A 16,686-nucleotide genomic window follows, 5' to 3' on the forward strand; every position below is an offset into this window, starting at 1 on the left:
AGAGCAGCTGTGCCGCAAGAAACATAGAGCACCCGTGCGGGGCTAATTACATCACAAGCACCAGAGATCAAGCTAATAGATGACAGTCATCCCTCCATCTACTGTTTTCAATAGATAACAATTTACTCTCCGTGCCACTACAAACCCAATAAGAAACTTGTACTTAATTTTTTTTTTTTTATTATTTTAAATACATACTCTTTGGGAAAGAAAATGAATTCCTAGATATTACATCGAGTTTTGGTCAAGTAAAACAAAGCCTGAGCATCATCTTATATTAAAAATCCAATATACACCAACAATGGCAAACTGTTTACTGCCAGTGAGCTGGAAATCATAAAATACTCTAATAAAAAAAAAAAAAAACAAGAGGTGGGATAAGAAAAAAATGACAAACCACCAACTTCATATTACAACAGCCTACAACAATTCAAGTAAATGAAACTCAATTTACACTTGGAACAAGAACAGTAAATAGGTAACTATGTGACCTATGCAATGCTCCAGTCATCACACTTGACGTCAGACTCCCAGCTGAATTCTGCCTAGAAGCTGAAGTTGAACTTCAATGATAAGTTTAATTCTTCACATACATAAAATGCAATCACAAGTAAAATACGTAAATTTGAAAACCTGAGATAGGGGGGTGTATCATGGCCACGGAATTGTTGGAACCAAGAAAAATAAAGATTGCATGTCTAATGATCAGAGTAGAAAAAACCACAATCATGAATTATATTCTATGCAAGCACAATGAATGAGCATGTCTCGGATGAGGGTTTTCAAAGCAACAGCCCACCAAGCATGTGACCAATTGTGCACAACTTTCTTCCAACGCTCCATGACAAAACAATCGCAGGGAGAGTTTAGGTGATACAGAACTAGGCAATCCTTCCAAGATCTTTTCTTCCTCGGGATGGTGACGGGATGCTATTGAAATTGGCCCTACGCCCTACAAAACATTTCCAATAACAGTTAATACATTTCAATTCATGCAGCTCTAGCGAAGAGCTAAGCATAACAGTCAGGAAGTACCCCATGGCATGCTGTTGCTCAATGAACTACTTCCTGGGGAACGTTGCCCCCCTGAACTGAAGCTGGAAGAGGGGGGCTGGACCTTAATAGGATTCCATTCACTACCCCGAACAGCGAGCCTTCCATGACTGAACCGCTGTCCTAAACGGCTTGGAGAATTTTGTGAGACATGAGGTGTAAAATAAGAAGGCTTTGAAATTGAACGGCCATATCCAGCATGAAAATCATGAGCTGAAGGAGGGCTGCCCACGTCAACATGTGAAAATGCATGAATAGGCCCTTTTTGTCTGACATAATCATAATACAACCACAAAAGAATCAAGAATAAGAAAATATTTAAAATTAAAAAATAACACCCACTAATCCCTCGAAAAACTAAAAGAAAAATGAAAAATAAGACAGAAAACATGAAGCAACAATGTCAACATTCTCATAATCTATGCTAATCAATGAAGTTTCACAGAAACACTCGGTCAGTTGACAGTTTTGATATTTGAATTTGGTTCACTTGAATCGTGAAAGTTCTTGTTGCCCATTTGTTTGCACCATATTTTATTCATGCTAGGTGCCACCAATTGCACAATAGTTAACTAATAATAATGGTAATCATGACTTGAAGTTGGTAATAAAATTCAGGCAGCCATGTGATTTGGGAGAAAGTTTGTGCTTTTTACCAACACAAATCATACCTTTGGTTTAACGAACTTGAGCTCGCATTTGAAGCACGGTTGGATCTTCCAACACCTACCATTGGATCACCAGAACCAAGATGCATGCTATTGCTAAACTCAGAGCTTAAGAAACTCGTATCTGAACCATCCTCTTGCAGAAGAAGTTCATCACTGGAGTATGAATAACAGATGCCATACTAAAAGATTAAGCACGCACATGGTATAAAATACAGGTAGATACTATTTTAAATCGCTACCCCATCCATATTTAGAAAAGAGAAGCAGCCAATGAATGTAAAATTTGCAAAAACAACTACTATCTGACAATTTTTTATGCTTTTTAAATATGCTTATTACTTGACAAAATACAAAATAACCTTCTACTTTTCATATGTAAATTTTATATCAGCATATTGTAATTTAGACATGTTTTATTTCTTCATCTTTTTTTTAATGTTTATTCTTTAACAGCAGATTTTACCCAAAATCTTTTTTGCAACAATTATAGTGATAGACACCAACAAAAGCCAAGTGTACTGTCAAAACAAATTGTAAGCAAGGTATTTATTGAAACGTCAATAACTGATTATGAAAACTAATAATAAGTCAATATGCTTTCAGCTTCATACCATTCAAACCTCAAATTAAGCAAATATAATCACATAATGAAGGAAAAGACAGCTTAAAAAGTCAGCACTGGCTTACTCTTAAACGAGTCTAATTCTGAAATGTGGATGAGAATAAGCCTATCAGAACAGGATGAAGTCAAATATGTGACCTAATCCAAACACAGACAAACAGGCACCAATAGCCAAAACAAAAAACAAAGAATAACCGAGGCGGTTTGCTGCATGGGGCTAATAAAAATTCCGAGGGTGAACTGCTAGTATTAGCTATCTAAGGTTAACAGCTTAAGTAAACCCCAAGGTTCCATTTAATGAGAAGACTTCTAGCTAACAGTAATTATGTTAAAAGAAAAGGAAAGGGAGAACCACAAATTTTGTTTTCATCTAGCAGCTTATGTAGTGTGACTATCTCATAAAACCAACAGCAGAAATCATAGTCACATCTTGCTAAATCACATGATACTGATTGAAATTTTAAGAACATGTCAACACATACAAGTTCTTATTTATCATTTTAACTCAATAAACTCTCTTTTCAAAAAGAAAAAAAAAATTCATAATCATTGGATGGATCAGCTACTCTTTTTTATGCTAAGTTCTATAAAATAATGAAAATATGTTCCTTCCAAAGTTAAATTTGTTTGCAAATATAAGTGAAGGAAAAATGCAAGGTATCAATTTAATCTAAAAGAAAAAATGATACAAATTAACAATATAAAAAATTGTCATTTGTTACCTGTAATTAGGATCCCAATCCCCTGGATCTGGCAATGAAAGGTTAGTCTCGGGCTTATCATGAATAGGCCCTGCACTTTGAGGGCATTTCATATTAGCAACAGGCTTCAACGGGCCTGGAATGCTCTGAATGGCTGAGGGACATGCTGTACTTCCACAGCCTCCTTGTTGCTGCATCCAGTTTGACTGCCAATGTGCGGGTGAACTACCAGGTACTGGAGGATTTCCCTCAGCTTGGTTAGAGCAAGCACCATCAGTTGATTGTCCTTGCCAATTTGACAAAGATGTAGACTCCTGAGATTGAGAACTTCCAGAATACCCCCAACGTTTTCTTCTATTGAACTGTGTAGCTGCAGCCATTTTTCCTAAAGGTGATCCATGACTGCAGCTTCTTGCAGGGGAAGTTGGACCATAATGTCCAGGAGAACCAGCTGAAGCTTGACAGTAGGAACTTGGTGGAGTAAACTGTGAGGGACTGGTTCCAAGGGGCAGTGGAGCAAAATTTCCTGCTGATGGACTCATACCAAGACCATTTCCATGTGAATATTGAATAAACCTCCATCTTGCATCTGGACTATTTCCAAGCATTGACAGACCAGCCTGTGGATGCATGTTCATGCCAGATGGAGCAACTGGTGAATAATATGCAAACATATTACTGCCATCTCCATAGCTTCCATAGCTGCTTCCAAGGCAAATACCATCATTATAGCTACCATGGCTTCCAACACTACCATAACTAGCACCATGACCATATGGAACTGCCTGGAAATGAGGGCTATTATGCAAGGAAACTCTGGTCCTTCCAGGATTCTTCATAAAAAATACCAAAAGTGATGGTCATAATTTTTTCCAATTCTCTTCCTATTACCCATTTTTTCCATGTTTGCAGTGAGGTAAGGTATCCTCTTTCTTTCTTTCTTTCTTTTTTATGTTTCTTGAAGGAGTTGTGGAGGAATGTGTTCAACCCTTACTAGTTTAAAAATAATGGAAAATCCAAAAAGGAAGATGAGCTTACATTAGGAGAGAGACCAGCAGCGAACCAATGCCCTCCACCTGGGTGATGATCTACCTTAATATTTTGGGCAACAGGCTACAACAATAGAGAGATACGAGTATAATTTTAAACGAAAAACACTCATTAAATGTGCCTCAACTCCAAAAGAACATATTAGTCCAACATATCATGCTTTAATTACATATGTTCAATTAAGGCAATATGGACACACATGCAGGCAATAAAATACACATTTTTATGCAGTAATATTTCTTCTTCCTACTGTGTAAAGTAATTTCCTGGCTCATTACATGAGAGATGTTTGTGAACAGGAACCAACTACTTAAAACAGGGAGATAGTTCTCTTGAACTTCATAATTATTTATAAAACAGAAACACAAAAGAGCTCTAAGTAAAAGTATGTTCCAACTATATGGATTGGATGGGGCAAAACCAGGCAATAAATGGACGCTGTAAATTAGTTATACAACTAATCCAGAAGAATGATAAGCTGAAATCAAATATAGATTTTGAAAACTCCTTTGCACGGCCATCCCTGTATTAGAAGATACTCTTTTAAGGAAGATCACAATCTTGCAGTATGACCCTGAATTAAAGCTTGGCTAGCCAATTTAATAAGCTCATACTTACCATACGAGGGGTCTCTGGAGGAGGCTTGAATGGGCACATGAAAGGTTCCCCAGTTACAAAAGGGTGTTTTGACGCCTGCACATAAATGAGTCGTAAATCCATTATCTAAAAGTAAAAATTTATAAGTAATTTTTGACAGAAATTCCTCAAAACAAGGAAAAAGTTAAATTACCTGAAAAGGGGACCATCGTTTTGCAGGATCGAACTCAACAAGTCCCCTCAAGAAATCAATCAAAGCTAATCGAATTTGACTTTCTGTCATGAGGTAAACAACAACAATCAGCAGCTTCTAGAAATGATAGCAACATATTGTCCAAATTTCTTATAACTAGATTCTTGGGATATAAGAATAACCTTTCTTAATATCTTCCTCAGGCAAATTTTTTCTGTAAGGATAGTTTGTTACAATTGCCTCAAGGTTCATATGATGGAAATACTCCTTCCCAATCGATGGTTTTTTCAGCTCTATCTGGAAAGAACAATGAAATCTTCACAATGAGGAAGATAATAAAATGCAGGGAGCAAAAGAGAAGAAAAAAACCCTTGTCCATTGATATTTGATATTAGCACTTCAGGAAAGAATTAAATAGAAGCCTGTTCACTTATGAAGCTCTTTACTTTTTCTTCTATTAATTGATTTTCCACCTCCAAATATACAACAGAACACTTACAGATTCATATTCTTCCACTTTTAATGCTTGGTATGCACTTCTTCCTCCCAAGGAAACTTCGCCATTCTCTAAATTATGAACACTCCCAATGCACTTGAAGAACTTTCTTGCATTCTTTGCCTCTTTTAGAACATAATCAGGGGGTTGTCCTCTACAACATACATCATTTCAACCAGCAATAAGCTATTCTTCAAAACAATAGTGAAAACAATTAATAAACAACAAATTGAAGCATAAAATACCACCCTGCTAGATCCAGTGCTCTTCCAAGCATTAACAAATCACACACAAAATAGATCAATTCCCAATCACATACGAGGCAAACCCCCCCAGCCCACCCCACCCCACCCCCCAATGCATGCTTTTGATCTTTCATGAATTAGTTTAAGATGAGTCATAACTTCAAAAATGCAAGTACAAAACATACATGTGGAAGTATGCTTTTTCGAAATAATGTACCCGTGCACATGTCAATTTTGACTGAGTTGATGATAAAAATGGACCTATACTAATTGCATGAGCCCACTAGTTAACTTGCTCAGGAGTTGTTTATCATACTTACAGATGTTACTATATGTCAAACTCTCATAAAGGTCGGTTTAATCAAATTGCAAATCATAAATTCAACTCCGATAAATGAATTTAAGGAGCTCTCAAAGGACACATGAAAGGGTTCCACTAAAAACTTTAAAACAATAACTAATAGCAGAAGCAGCCAAATTAAAAAATAAAAAGGGCTTAACAAACCAATATATCAGCCATCCAAGGCACAGGCCCTGGAAGAAACAGATAAGCTGGCTCAAGAATGAAAAAAATGTCCAAAACAAGCCTTAAATAACTGATAGCAAACCTTTCCCTTTTTTTCCTTCTCATAGACCCTCTTACATGCTGAATCATTGAGAAATTAATGGAATTTCAAGTTTCATTTTTATGATCCTAGTGGAAGTACATAGAGATGCAGATATTCAGGCCCCCCAAATCCTCTATGCTGTATAGTAGAAATTTTCCTTGGGTTTTTCTACGAGTTCCATTCTATTTTTGCCTTGTGGTAATTATATTCTGTCTGTGCCACTGAAGAGCTAGCTAATTATATTTTAAAAGTTACTGCACTGACTTCTTGACTGAGCCTTAAACTTAATTCAACTGATCATGTCCAACAAATATACCATTAAAGGCCATTCTGAAACAATATTGTCTATAGAGATTGGTCCAGCAAAGCATTTCACATGCTGATAACAACCACAAAACCAAAAGATTGGTGCACCCACAGGAAAGAGTACAACTCGTACCTGCTTAAAACATAAGATGAAAAAGGTTGATAACAACCCACATATGGTCCCACTAAAAAGGAGTTGAGAGTTTGATCGAAGTTAGGTCGGCCAATTATTCATCCCACAAGGAGATCCTAAAGATAGTCCGAAGCTTACCCTTCAATTTGCATGAAGTGGCTGTTATCAAGAGCCAAACATGCACCCTTCTGGTTGTAAGGGTGCCACTGCACCAATCAAAGGTCCCTTACAGCATGAAGAAATATGATTTTTTTTTTTTTTTGTTTATGCTCATATACTGTTATTTGTCCAGTGGACCTATCATAATCATGTTGTTGTTATAGTTTAATGGCTGTTTGTTTTGTATCTCAAGAAAACACAAACAAAACAGAAAGGACATCAAATCCATATTCTTAAACAGCATGCTTGATAAACTTGCAAATATATTTCAGGCCCAATTGCTGATAGAGACCAGACTTACCCGAGTATTTCAATCATTCTCCTCAAGAGATCAAATTCTGAAGCACCAGGAAAAAGTGGCAATCCTAGAAACAGTTCTGCAACTATGCACCCGAAGGACCACATGTCAATAGCTGTAGAATATCTAGGATGCATTAAGGTCCCAGCAAAAACCCCATGACTCTAGGATGAAGCATGAGCATATACAGATGATAAAATATAATAAAAAAATTCATGAAGCTATAATTTATCAAAAAGGATACTGATAACCTAGAAGAACCTCAGGAGATCTATAGTAACGGCTCTGTGGAACAAACAGAAATGTCATCATAAGTACTTTACAAGTTGATAGAAACAAAATGAAAACATGGACTAGACATAAAGATAACCTGAATGTAGGAGTAAACAGTGCGATCTTCCATGCATGCTGATCCAAAGTCAATTATTTTAATCTCTGCTGGTTTCACACTGTTTCTCAAGATAGAAAAAACTTCATTTGAATAGAAATAAAACTTGATATAGGTTTGAAACAAAACAAATCGTGAATAATAATTTACCTTGTGCACAGAAGAATGTTTTCTGGCTTCAGATCACAATGGATTATCCCAGCATCTTTTAATAGAGCCAATCCACGTAAAATCTTTTTATGAACACATTAAGCAAGAAATAAGAACAAAATAAACTCAGATATAATGCAACATGGCAACAATTTTAAAGTTGCCATACCTGCTTAGAGAACAATTGGACAATGCTCAATGATAACCCCCTAAATTGATTTATCTTGATAAGCTCATACCTGAAAACTTTAAAAGTCAAGTATATGCTGCTAAAAAGAAATAAAACAATAAATTCACATGACCAAGAATTCACAGAAAAGGTAGGTCAGAGAAAAAGCAACTTTTCCAACAAATGATACTGCGCACTAAATGTAACTAAGTAGCCATTAACTTACAGATTTGTGTCAAGAAGTTCAAAACAGATGCATAAGTGCCGCTGGTATACAAAGTAATCATAAATACGAACAATGTGATGCTTATCATCAGGATCATACTTCTTGTTTAACTGGGTTAGGAAACAGTTGTGTAAACAGAGAAATGTCAATACTGATATCACAGGAAGGGTGTGCCACAAAGAGTTGAAGAGCTTTTTAATTACCGTTGTCAAGATAGATACTTCAACCAGAGCTTGCTGATAGTAAGCTGGTTGATTTTTTATTATCTTCAGAGCAACAAAACTGTTAGTTTCTGCAACCCAGCATTTGGCAACCTGCCCAAAAGTCCCATGACCAAGAACATCTTTGACTATGTATCTGCAGATATGATGTGATCAACGAGTCATGGATATCATATTTACTACCATGCAATCAAAATTTGTGGGCTTTTGTTCTTGTCACTTACTGAATGGAACTTCAAAAGAAGGAAAGAAAACACACAGTGAAAGTAAATATTCTATCATATTTTCAAAGACTGGAGCATTTCATTCATATTGGAAGAAGATAAACCTAAGGATTTAATGAATGTGTTAAATTTGGTACTTTCTTTGGATTGTCTAGAATCCATTTAGATTTTAGAATTTCTATCAAACTGCATCTTTCTTTCCTTCTTTCTTTCTTTTCTGAATTAGATTTTGCTAACTCAAACTTATTATATTGTGGGTGTCAATCTAACATGAAATGCACAAGGCTCACAATGATTCAGAGAAGTAATTTTGTAGTGGGAGAAAAAAACTGAAAATATAACAGTCCAATGTACCTCGGATATTCTGTCCTCTGAAAGGTCTCTCGATCAAAATAATTTAATTCAACTGCCAGGATTTTTATTATTAAGATTCTGATTCTGATTCCTCTAGCTGGTATAAAAGAAAAGAAAATTCTTCTTTTTTTTTGGGTGAAAATTCAAAGAAAAAACAGTTTCGTTATAAACACATATGGATGCACAAAATCGCCTCAAATTTTGAAAAAATAATAATCACGGCATTCACAGAGGGGGGGGGGGCTAAATACATGAACAGACATTGTACTCTTTGAATCTAATAATTGCAGAGAATGCTTCATTGGAACAACTAGTTGGAATTGAAACTAGAATTTGTTTAATCAAGATCCCAACTCAGTGGAAATGGAATAAAAGCTGTTTATTTTTACAAAGATGTCAAACAGAGGATATTTAGCAAAAGATGTGTGTTAGTCAAGGATTCGAGGCAACAAGGGACTTTATGAGCATTATTTTCAATCAAACACCAATTCACTCAAAACATGATGCATAGCCTTTTCTTTTCAAAATCAAGTACAAAAAAGAAAAATGAGTTCCAGAAAAATAAATGCAGAGGAATAAAAACAACAGACATAACCAAACCTTCTCTGTGTGTCTAAATTGATCAAAGCAAAGTTCACAGTCAGAATAAGATCTGAGTTCACATTATCACGGCCATCATTGAGGACTCCAGCCGATGGGCTGGTCAAATATCGTTTTGGATTTAATTCTTCTGAATATTTGAATTGTGGATTGCATGTTTGATACGTTTCGACTATGTCTTTGGTTAGTCTGGCAACCAACTGCACCATTAAAAGCTTACAGTCAGCACAAAGATGCCTCGAATAATTTCAAAGTACTCTTCTCAAAACAAAATTTAGTTAATAAAATGATGATGATGCTCACTTAGCCATGCTAGAAAATAAAATGGCAGTTCAAACAGAATCTTGAAAGAAGATCATTAGTCAAAAGGTGAGAGATAAGACAGCAGTAGCATCATAACATGCATCCCTATAGCCAATGTTAACCAAAAATAATGTGTCCTTAACCAGATCACACTGGCACTTCAGATGCTAATATGATGTCTGACTAATATCAGACAAGTTCATGAGATCCCAAATACACTATTATATGTTATCTTTCCAAGGGTAGTAAATTTGGAGGCTTACTCTTAAAGTTCTCTGGTTTAATTTGGCACTGTACCCTTTAGTAGGCATCCATACAAGAGAGTTGCATATTTTAAGTGTCACACATGGAAAAAGATAAATCAGTTCTTATTAGTAGTGCTCTTTCTTCAATTATGTCGTTGTTTCCTTGCTCTATTGTGCATAGACTTCAAGTGATCCAAAAAGAAGGTTCATATAAAGACAAATAGGGAATTGATCATGAACTTCTAATAGTGGATTGTGGCAAACACCCTTTCAAAGTAAGCAGTTCAGGATTATTAATTATTTTTTTTTTGTGCTTTATTATTATAATTATTATTTTCATTTGTATGAAACCAGCATTTTGGGGATTAAATAAGGAGTTTAACAAAAGTCCTGCTAGATAAACAGTTGTGAGTTCATTGTGAAGAAAATAGTATCCGCAAAGATAATTGATGTCAGCTCCTCTTAACTTTTGAGACCGAAATCCTTATAATTTTCAAGCTTCTAGGGAGATAACATAGTTAGGTACTCAAACTTCAAGGAGAGTGTTATGAAACAAGACTTTTAATAGGATTAAGTGGGCAGTTTAGCTTCTTTTTTTTTCATTTTTATGAAACCAGCAGTTTAGGGATTAAATCAAGATTTTAACAAATTACTGCTAGGTAAATAGTTGAAGTTCATTGTGAAGTGAAATAGTATCAGCAATGTTAATTGGTGTTGGATATAAAGAGGATCACAGGTGTGGATAACTATAGAAACTAAGGAATTTTCATGCAACCAGTATTTGGAAGATTATAAGAATTTAGATATATGTTAGGAGTTCTTCTCATGGTTTTGATGCAGAAAAGAACTTTATCGTATTTTTTTGCTGGAGGATCAGTTCCTCTGAACTCTTGAGACCAAAATCTCCAAATTTTCAAGCTTCTTCAAAGTCAAGATTGTTCAGACACTCATACCTAAAATAAACATGTTATGAAGCATGGCTATTGATAAGAGATCAAATTGATGGCCCTATTTTTATCTTTGTTTTGTGATAGTAAAGCTCTATCAAGTGTATAATTCAATTCAATTCAACCCAATAGAACAGAACATTTTGAAATTGATACGCCTTTTGATCAAGGAAAAACTAGATAACGGTACAATATGTGACATAGAACAATTATCACAGGAATTTATGGAGCAGATTGACAAAGCCAAGCCTGAAAAGAAGTCCGCAAAGAAACCCGAAAGCATCTTATATAAAACCTGAACTTACAATTTTCTTGTTTTAATTATTATCCAAGTTAATTTTGGATTTTAATTATTTGTTTCCTAATTAGTTTAGGACATTTAATTTAATTAATATTTTACTATTTAGAAATCCTAATGCTCAATGGATTCTATTAGTTATGAAAGTTTTAATTGAAATCCTTTTCTATAAAGGATTTTAGTACAAATACAAACAAGGATGTCTAATTTATTTTATGAAGAAAAGGATTATTATTCAAATTAAAAAAAAAAAAAAAAAGTACCAGAGGATTTTCTCTAAATTTCTCTACAATTTGGTCTATAACCTTAGGGCTTGAGAATCCTAGTTTTATCTTCATTGTACGTTGCGTCTATATGTGTTCCCCTTATAGAGTAACAAATAAAATAGCCAATATCTTTACCAATTGGGCATAATACTAAACGCCTTTGTTCTATACATTGCTTGCAAGATAGGCATCAGAGATGTCACATCCCATTTTTAACTCCTATTTTAAATCAACTTCTTAAAATTCCAAAATCCCAAAAATAAGCAATATTCACACAATTTCTAGTTTTCCAAGGTTTAATTCATTGTAGTAAATAAAATAAAAATGTGTTAAAATAATAGCAAAAAAGAAAATGAAAAAAAAAAAAAACTAAGAGAGAAGAAAAAAGAACAGAAGAAAATGAGGTCTTGTAGGCAAGTAAGCAAGTCACGAGACACAGGCCTAAAAAGATTGTACAAGCCCAAAAACCAAAGACAGAAAGAAAAGCTCACCGCCAAAATCTAGTGCATAATACCCTTATCCAAACACTATTCCCTACTATCATTGCAACCAAATAGTTAACTAAAAATAAGGAGCAACTAAACACACTCAAACTGATAAACACTAAAGGTTCCCCCAAAGCCCTTAAGCATCGCTATGTAAGCAATCTATTCCCATACCTACCTTGCAAGCAATCTACAAAATGAAAGCTTTTACTACTACGTCCCTTGGTAAATATGTTAGCTATTTTTCTTTGTTAGCTATTTTTCTTTTTAACTTTACAGAGGGAATACCGATGTACTCTCATTTAGTTTTTCCTAGATAAAATGCTTTTCAGTTTCGATGTTGATAGATTGGATAGTGAGAGAGTTGAACTCTGAATTTGGGAATGATGACGCCACTAATCAATAACCTAATAAGAAAATAGTGTTCCCAATAAATCTCTTATCAAGGCTCATGAAAGCATAGGTGTAAAGTGGAAGGGACTCCAAGAGAGAGCTACACCCTCCTAGCTTTCTTCTTTTGCATAGGGAGGCAGCTTGGGGTATGATTTTAACTATGGATAATCTTCAAATGACAGAAGTTTCAGTTAATGTTTTTTTGTTCAAAACAGTTGCTGAATCTAATCAATCATTTACTTGCGTGGACAAGGAGTTCATAACAAGAATGAAGTTGTGGATTTGTCTTGGTCATAATTAGTGCAGGACAAGGAGTTAAAATTTTGGGAGAGGATTTCACTATTATTTGAGACTATAAAGCACTAAGAATCTTTAGTCTTTTCCATATGTAATGAAAGAACAAAGCATTCAAGGTAGAAGAATCTTGCTCCTCTCGGTGGATGCTCTTTTCTTTTCTTTTTTACTTTTTGGGTTAAGACTACATCACTAGCCTACAGGGAGTCTCATTTCTTAGACTTCATTTAATAATTTTTCAGGAGCACGGTAATAGCTTGTATTCCCATCCTTTTCTAATTAACCAAATGGTGGTAACACTACCCTTTTGGTGTCTACATTCACAGATTTATTTATTTATTTTTACTTTTAAGAGAGCAAGATGACTCGTATACACATCTGCAAAAGACTAATTCTCTATATTTAGACATCTAATTGAAAAGGCACAATAAACAATGTCCATCAAAGAGCAATTAGTACACCACCAGGTGTTCAGTACAGTTTCCTGCCATCACATATTTTTCAGAATTAAATTTTTGCAATCCACTCATACTTTTAGGCCAAACACAGAAAAAAACTCTCTAAGAAAAACTTGCAAGTAGTTGATGAGCACAAAGGAAATCATGGGATGACAAACAAAGTCAATGGGAAGAGATTGAATTTTCCTAATAAATCCACTTCGTGTATGGCTTTTGCACTAAACCAATTAGGAGTGCAGGATAGTGCTTCTTGACATTTGTAGAAAATTGTAAGTGGTCAGTTATCGAATGTTTTAACCCAAATAAGCCACTTTAAAGGAGCATGCATAGCAATCCTTGTAATAATAAATCAGTATTTTCACCTCTCTTTTATTTCCCTAAATACAACTTAAAATTGACTAGGTAATGAAGCGTGGAAATCTAAGTTGCTCAACATCAGTATCATAGAAATATTAGCAGATATGAGGCATGTAAACTAGAAGCTCCAAGAATTCCAATATAATAACTCAAAGGCATAACCCTTGGCTCCATCTTTAATCATCACGGTCAATCTTCCGCATTCTTTCTAAAAAAAATAAGGGTGGATCAGAGTCTCCCTGTCATCACAAGAGCTAAGAACAGAGAAATATTGACATGATCATACAGTTTTACATGGTTAAAATTAAAAGGGTTGCAAGGGATACTCCAATTTGGTAACACTAGCAAATTTCACAAAGGAATGCTTCAACAATACGTGTCCTAGACAAAGTCAATAGAAAGGATTCCCCTCAAAAGGCAGGATAAGGATCTTCTAAGCTCTAACATCTACATTGTAACCATCAATCCCTAGCATACACTTTCCATCATTAATCCAAAGAGGCTTGCAACTCGCAAGCTTTAGCAGTTTCAGGTCAAGAACATTGTCTTTATCATAACTCTTCTTTGGAGATTATATTATTATGTTATTCTTTGAATGGAGAATACTAATACGGAAATCAGAATAATTTTTTAGGTTTTTCAGGAATATCATATCATATCACGACCCCTAAAAGCCTACACCCTTTCAACCATAAGCATTGTAAGGAAGATATTCTTGTAATTCTATATAGAGCTTTCTTTCTTATTCATTTTTTCCATAAATTAGAAAAACAAACATCTGCCTTTTAATTAATAATCTCATGGACAACACAAACAGATTCCATGCACAGCTGCCATCACACCTTCACAAGATTCTGTTTTTATTTTATAATTTCAAATGCAAAAAAGAAGGCAGTTAGATACATCTCAATTTAATACATGTACACTAGTGTACCGACCTATCACTCACTCTATACAAAACCTAAATTTTTTACTTCCATCAAACCCAAAATGCTCATAATTCAACATGCAAGCTAAAACCCACATAAAACAACAACAAAATGAATCCAATCATCAACACAAACCAGAAAGACAAAAGCAAACGAATAGAAGACTTACAGGACTTCTTACGACAACACGCAAAGTTTGTCCCTTGTTGGCAGGTTCACTCTCCTGCCTGTATTGTCCAAATGCCAGCTGCCTCGGCCGCCACGGAACCGATGGCCCATCCAATTCCTGGGCCTCATTCGGACTGACCCCATCCATTGACTCCACAACAATACCTAAAACTCCCAGTAATCAAACTTCTATACCCAATTTCTTCATACCAGAACGAAACAAAAAGAACCCAGAATTAGATTGATGATCAGCAATCAAACCATCAAATTTGAGAATCAAATTGAGGTTCGTTTGAGAAGTTCAAGAAACTACCAGACGATTCTAATCCCATTATCTCTCATTCACTCAAAAGAGAGTCAAGAATCAAAAGATTGCGTCGTTACTTGATCCATTGAAGAGATCAAGAATTCACGAAAAAGATTTCTAGAGATTATTGATATTATCACTATGGATTCTTAATAAATATGTAGAAGAAAACCATGCAAAGATTGAAAAAAGAAAAGAAAAAACAAAGAGAAATAGTGTAAAATACGAAAAGGAGGCAAAACTAAATATGAAGAAGATAAGTTAGTGTTTTATATATATATTTTTAATTATGTAATAATAAGAACTAAAGAGATTAATGGATGAATGGAGACAGGATTGGGCTGATAGAGGGAGTATAGATAGAGAGATAGAGAGAGAGAGAGAGAGAGAGAGAGAGAGAGAGATTCCTTGTTCGTTTGTTTGTTTTTACAGTGTAATAGCAAAAATGGTTTTGTTGCAAAAGATGACGAGAGCTTTCCTTTTTTCTGTTCTAAGAAAAAGATTTTTGTTTGTTTTAAGGAGTCAAACGACCGCAAGCATAAATAAAAATAAATTGTATTTACTTTCATCTTTATTGCCAAAATTTTCAATGGACCCTTTTTAAAAATAAAAATAAATTGAGAAAAAATTTAATAAAATAATATTTTAATATATAGTATAATTAAAAAAATTAAAAAAAAAAACATCTAAGGATTTTACATTATCTTAAGAAAAACTTTATTTCCATCCACAAAGTCTTTATATATATATATATATAGTTTTATTCTTTTACATTTAAATCCTAAATTTTAATTATTTTACATTTTAGCTCTTAAATTTCAAATTATTAAAAAAAAAATCACAAAAAATAAAGAGACATAAAAGAAAAGTGATCGATTAATAACATTCTGATCACAAAAAACAAAAAAATACTAATTTTAGTATCAATAAATTTATTTTAGTGAGATGAGACATCTTGTAAAATAAATAAATTATAATTTAAGAAATTTTTTAGTCAATTTAAATTTGAATATTTTAACTAATTAACAAGTATTTTAAGATTAAATAAGTTTAATGAAGTCTTAGAGTATTTTTTTAATGTTTTTATATGAAAAAAAAATTAAAATATATTTTTAAGGAGTCAGTCCTAACTTTCAACCATATTTTAATCCTTGAGATCTTAATTAAATATTTGCAATGCAAATAATATGTCATTTATTATGTTTTTATTAATTCATGTTAAAAAAAAAAAACAAAAAAGAGCCAGATAAGTGGGCATAACTTTTTTCTATTGGACCTAAGTGTCTGGCTCTTTATATAGCACTTTAATCCTTAAAAACAGAACTTTTTTTATTTTAGATTTTCATTAAAACTTACTAGGAATAAGTTATTCAATTTTTTAAATTAGCTTTTAGATTATTATTATTTTATATATATATATATATATATGATATGCAAAGAAAAATAGTTAAAATATTTTCATTAATAATGAAGATAAAATTCCGTTCATGTTATTTTTAATAAATTCTTTCCATGATTATATCACATTAATTAATTTTTTTGTCCATCAATAACATACAAAATATGGAGTCAGTAAAATTTTTTGTTACTTTTGAGATCGCATTAAAATTTTATTTAAAAACAATGTTTTTAATTAAAAAAAATATATTAATAAGGCAATAGAATTTAAATGGAAGATATAAATTTTTCCTACTTAATCAAATTTTTATGAACCTTTATTTTAATTGTCGTTGTTTTATATTTTAAAAATATTGTTAATAAAAAAGGTTTTA

General features: G+C 33.6%; 1 protein-coding gene across 2 annotated transcripts; it reads right to left on the reverse strand.

The window, feature by feature from the left end:
* Positions 1–249: 249 nt before the first annotated feature.
* Positions 250–15,342, reverse strand: LOC118027787 (dual specificity protein kinase YAK1 homolog). 2 transcript variants are annotated; one of them, XM_035031276.2, is made up of 19 exons: positions 14,921–15,342; positions 14,609–14,809; positions 9,465–9,664; positions 8,269–8,422; positions 8,066–8,175; positions 7,840–7,909; positions 7,671–7,753; positions 7,503–7,581; positions 7,377–7,417; positions 7,136–7,258; positions 5,387–5,537; positions 5,070–5,184; positions 4,888–4,970; positions 4,716–4,790; positions 4,086–4,160; positions 3,069–3,880; positions 1,725–1,877; positions 1,036–1,322; positions 250–952 (listed from the first exon to the last, which is right to left on the reverse strand). In XM_035031276.2, exons 2-19 carry the CDS (start codon positions 14,753–14,755, stop codon positions 882–884), a joined length of 2,829 nt encoding a protein of 942 aa, XP_034887167.1. In that variant the 5' UTR covers positions 14,756–14,809; positions 14,921–15,342; the 3' UTR covers positions 250–881. The 2 variants fall into 2 exon arrangements, with proteins under 2 accessions (XP_034887167.1, XP_034887169.1); XM_035031278.2 differs by having other exon boundaries at positions 3,069–3,832; positions 14,609–15,342.
* Between the last annotated feature and the right edge of the window lie 1,344 nt (positions 15,343–16,686).

This window comes from Populus alba, chromosome 19 (genome assembly GCF_005239225.2).
Source record: "Populus alba chromosome 19, ASM523922v2, whole genome shotgun sequence".
In the NCBI taxonomy this organism is placed as follows: domain Eukaryota; kingdom Viridiplantae; phylum Streptophyta; class Magnoliopsida; order Malpighiales; family Salicaceae; genus Populus; species Populus alba.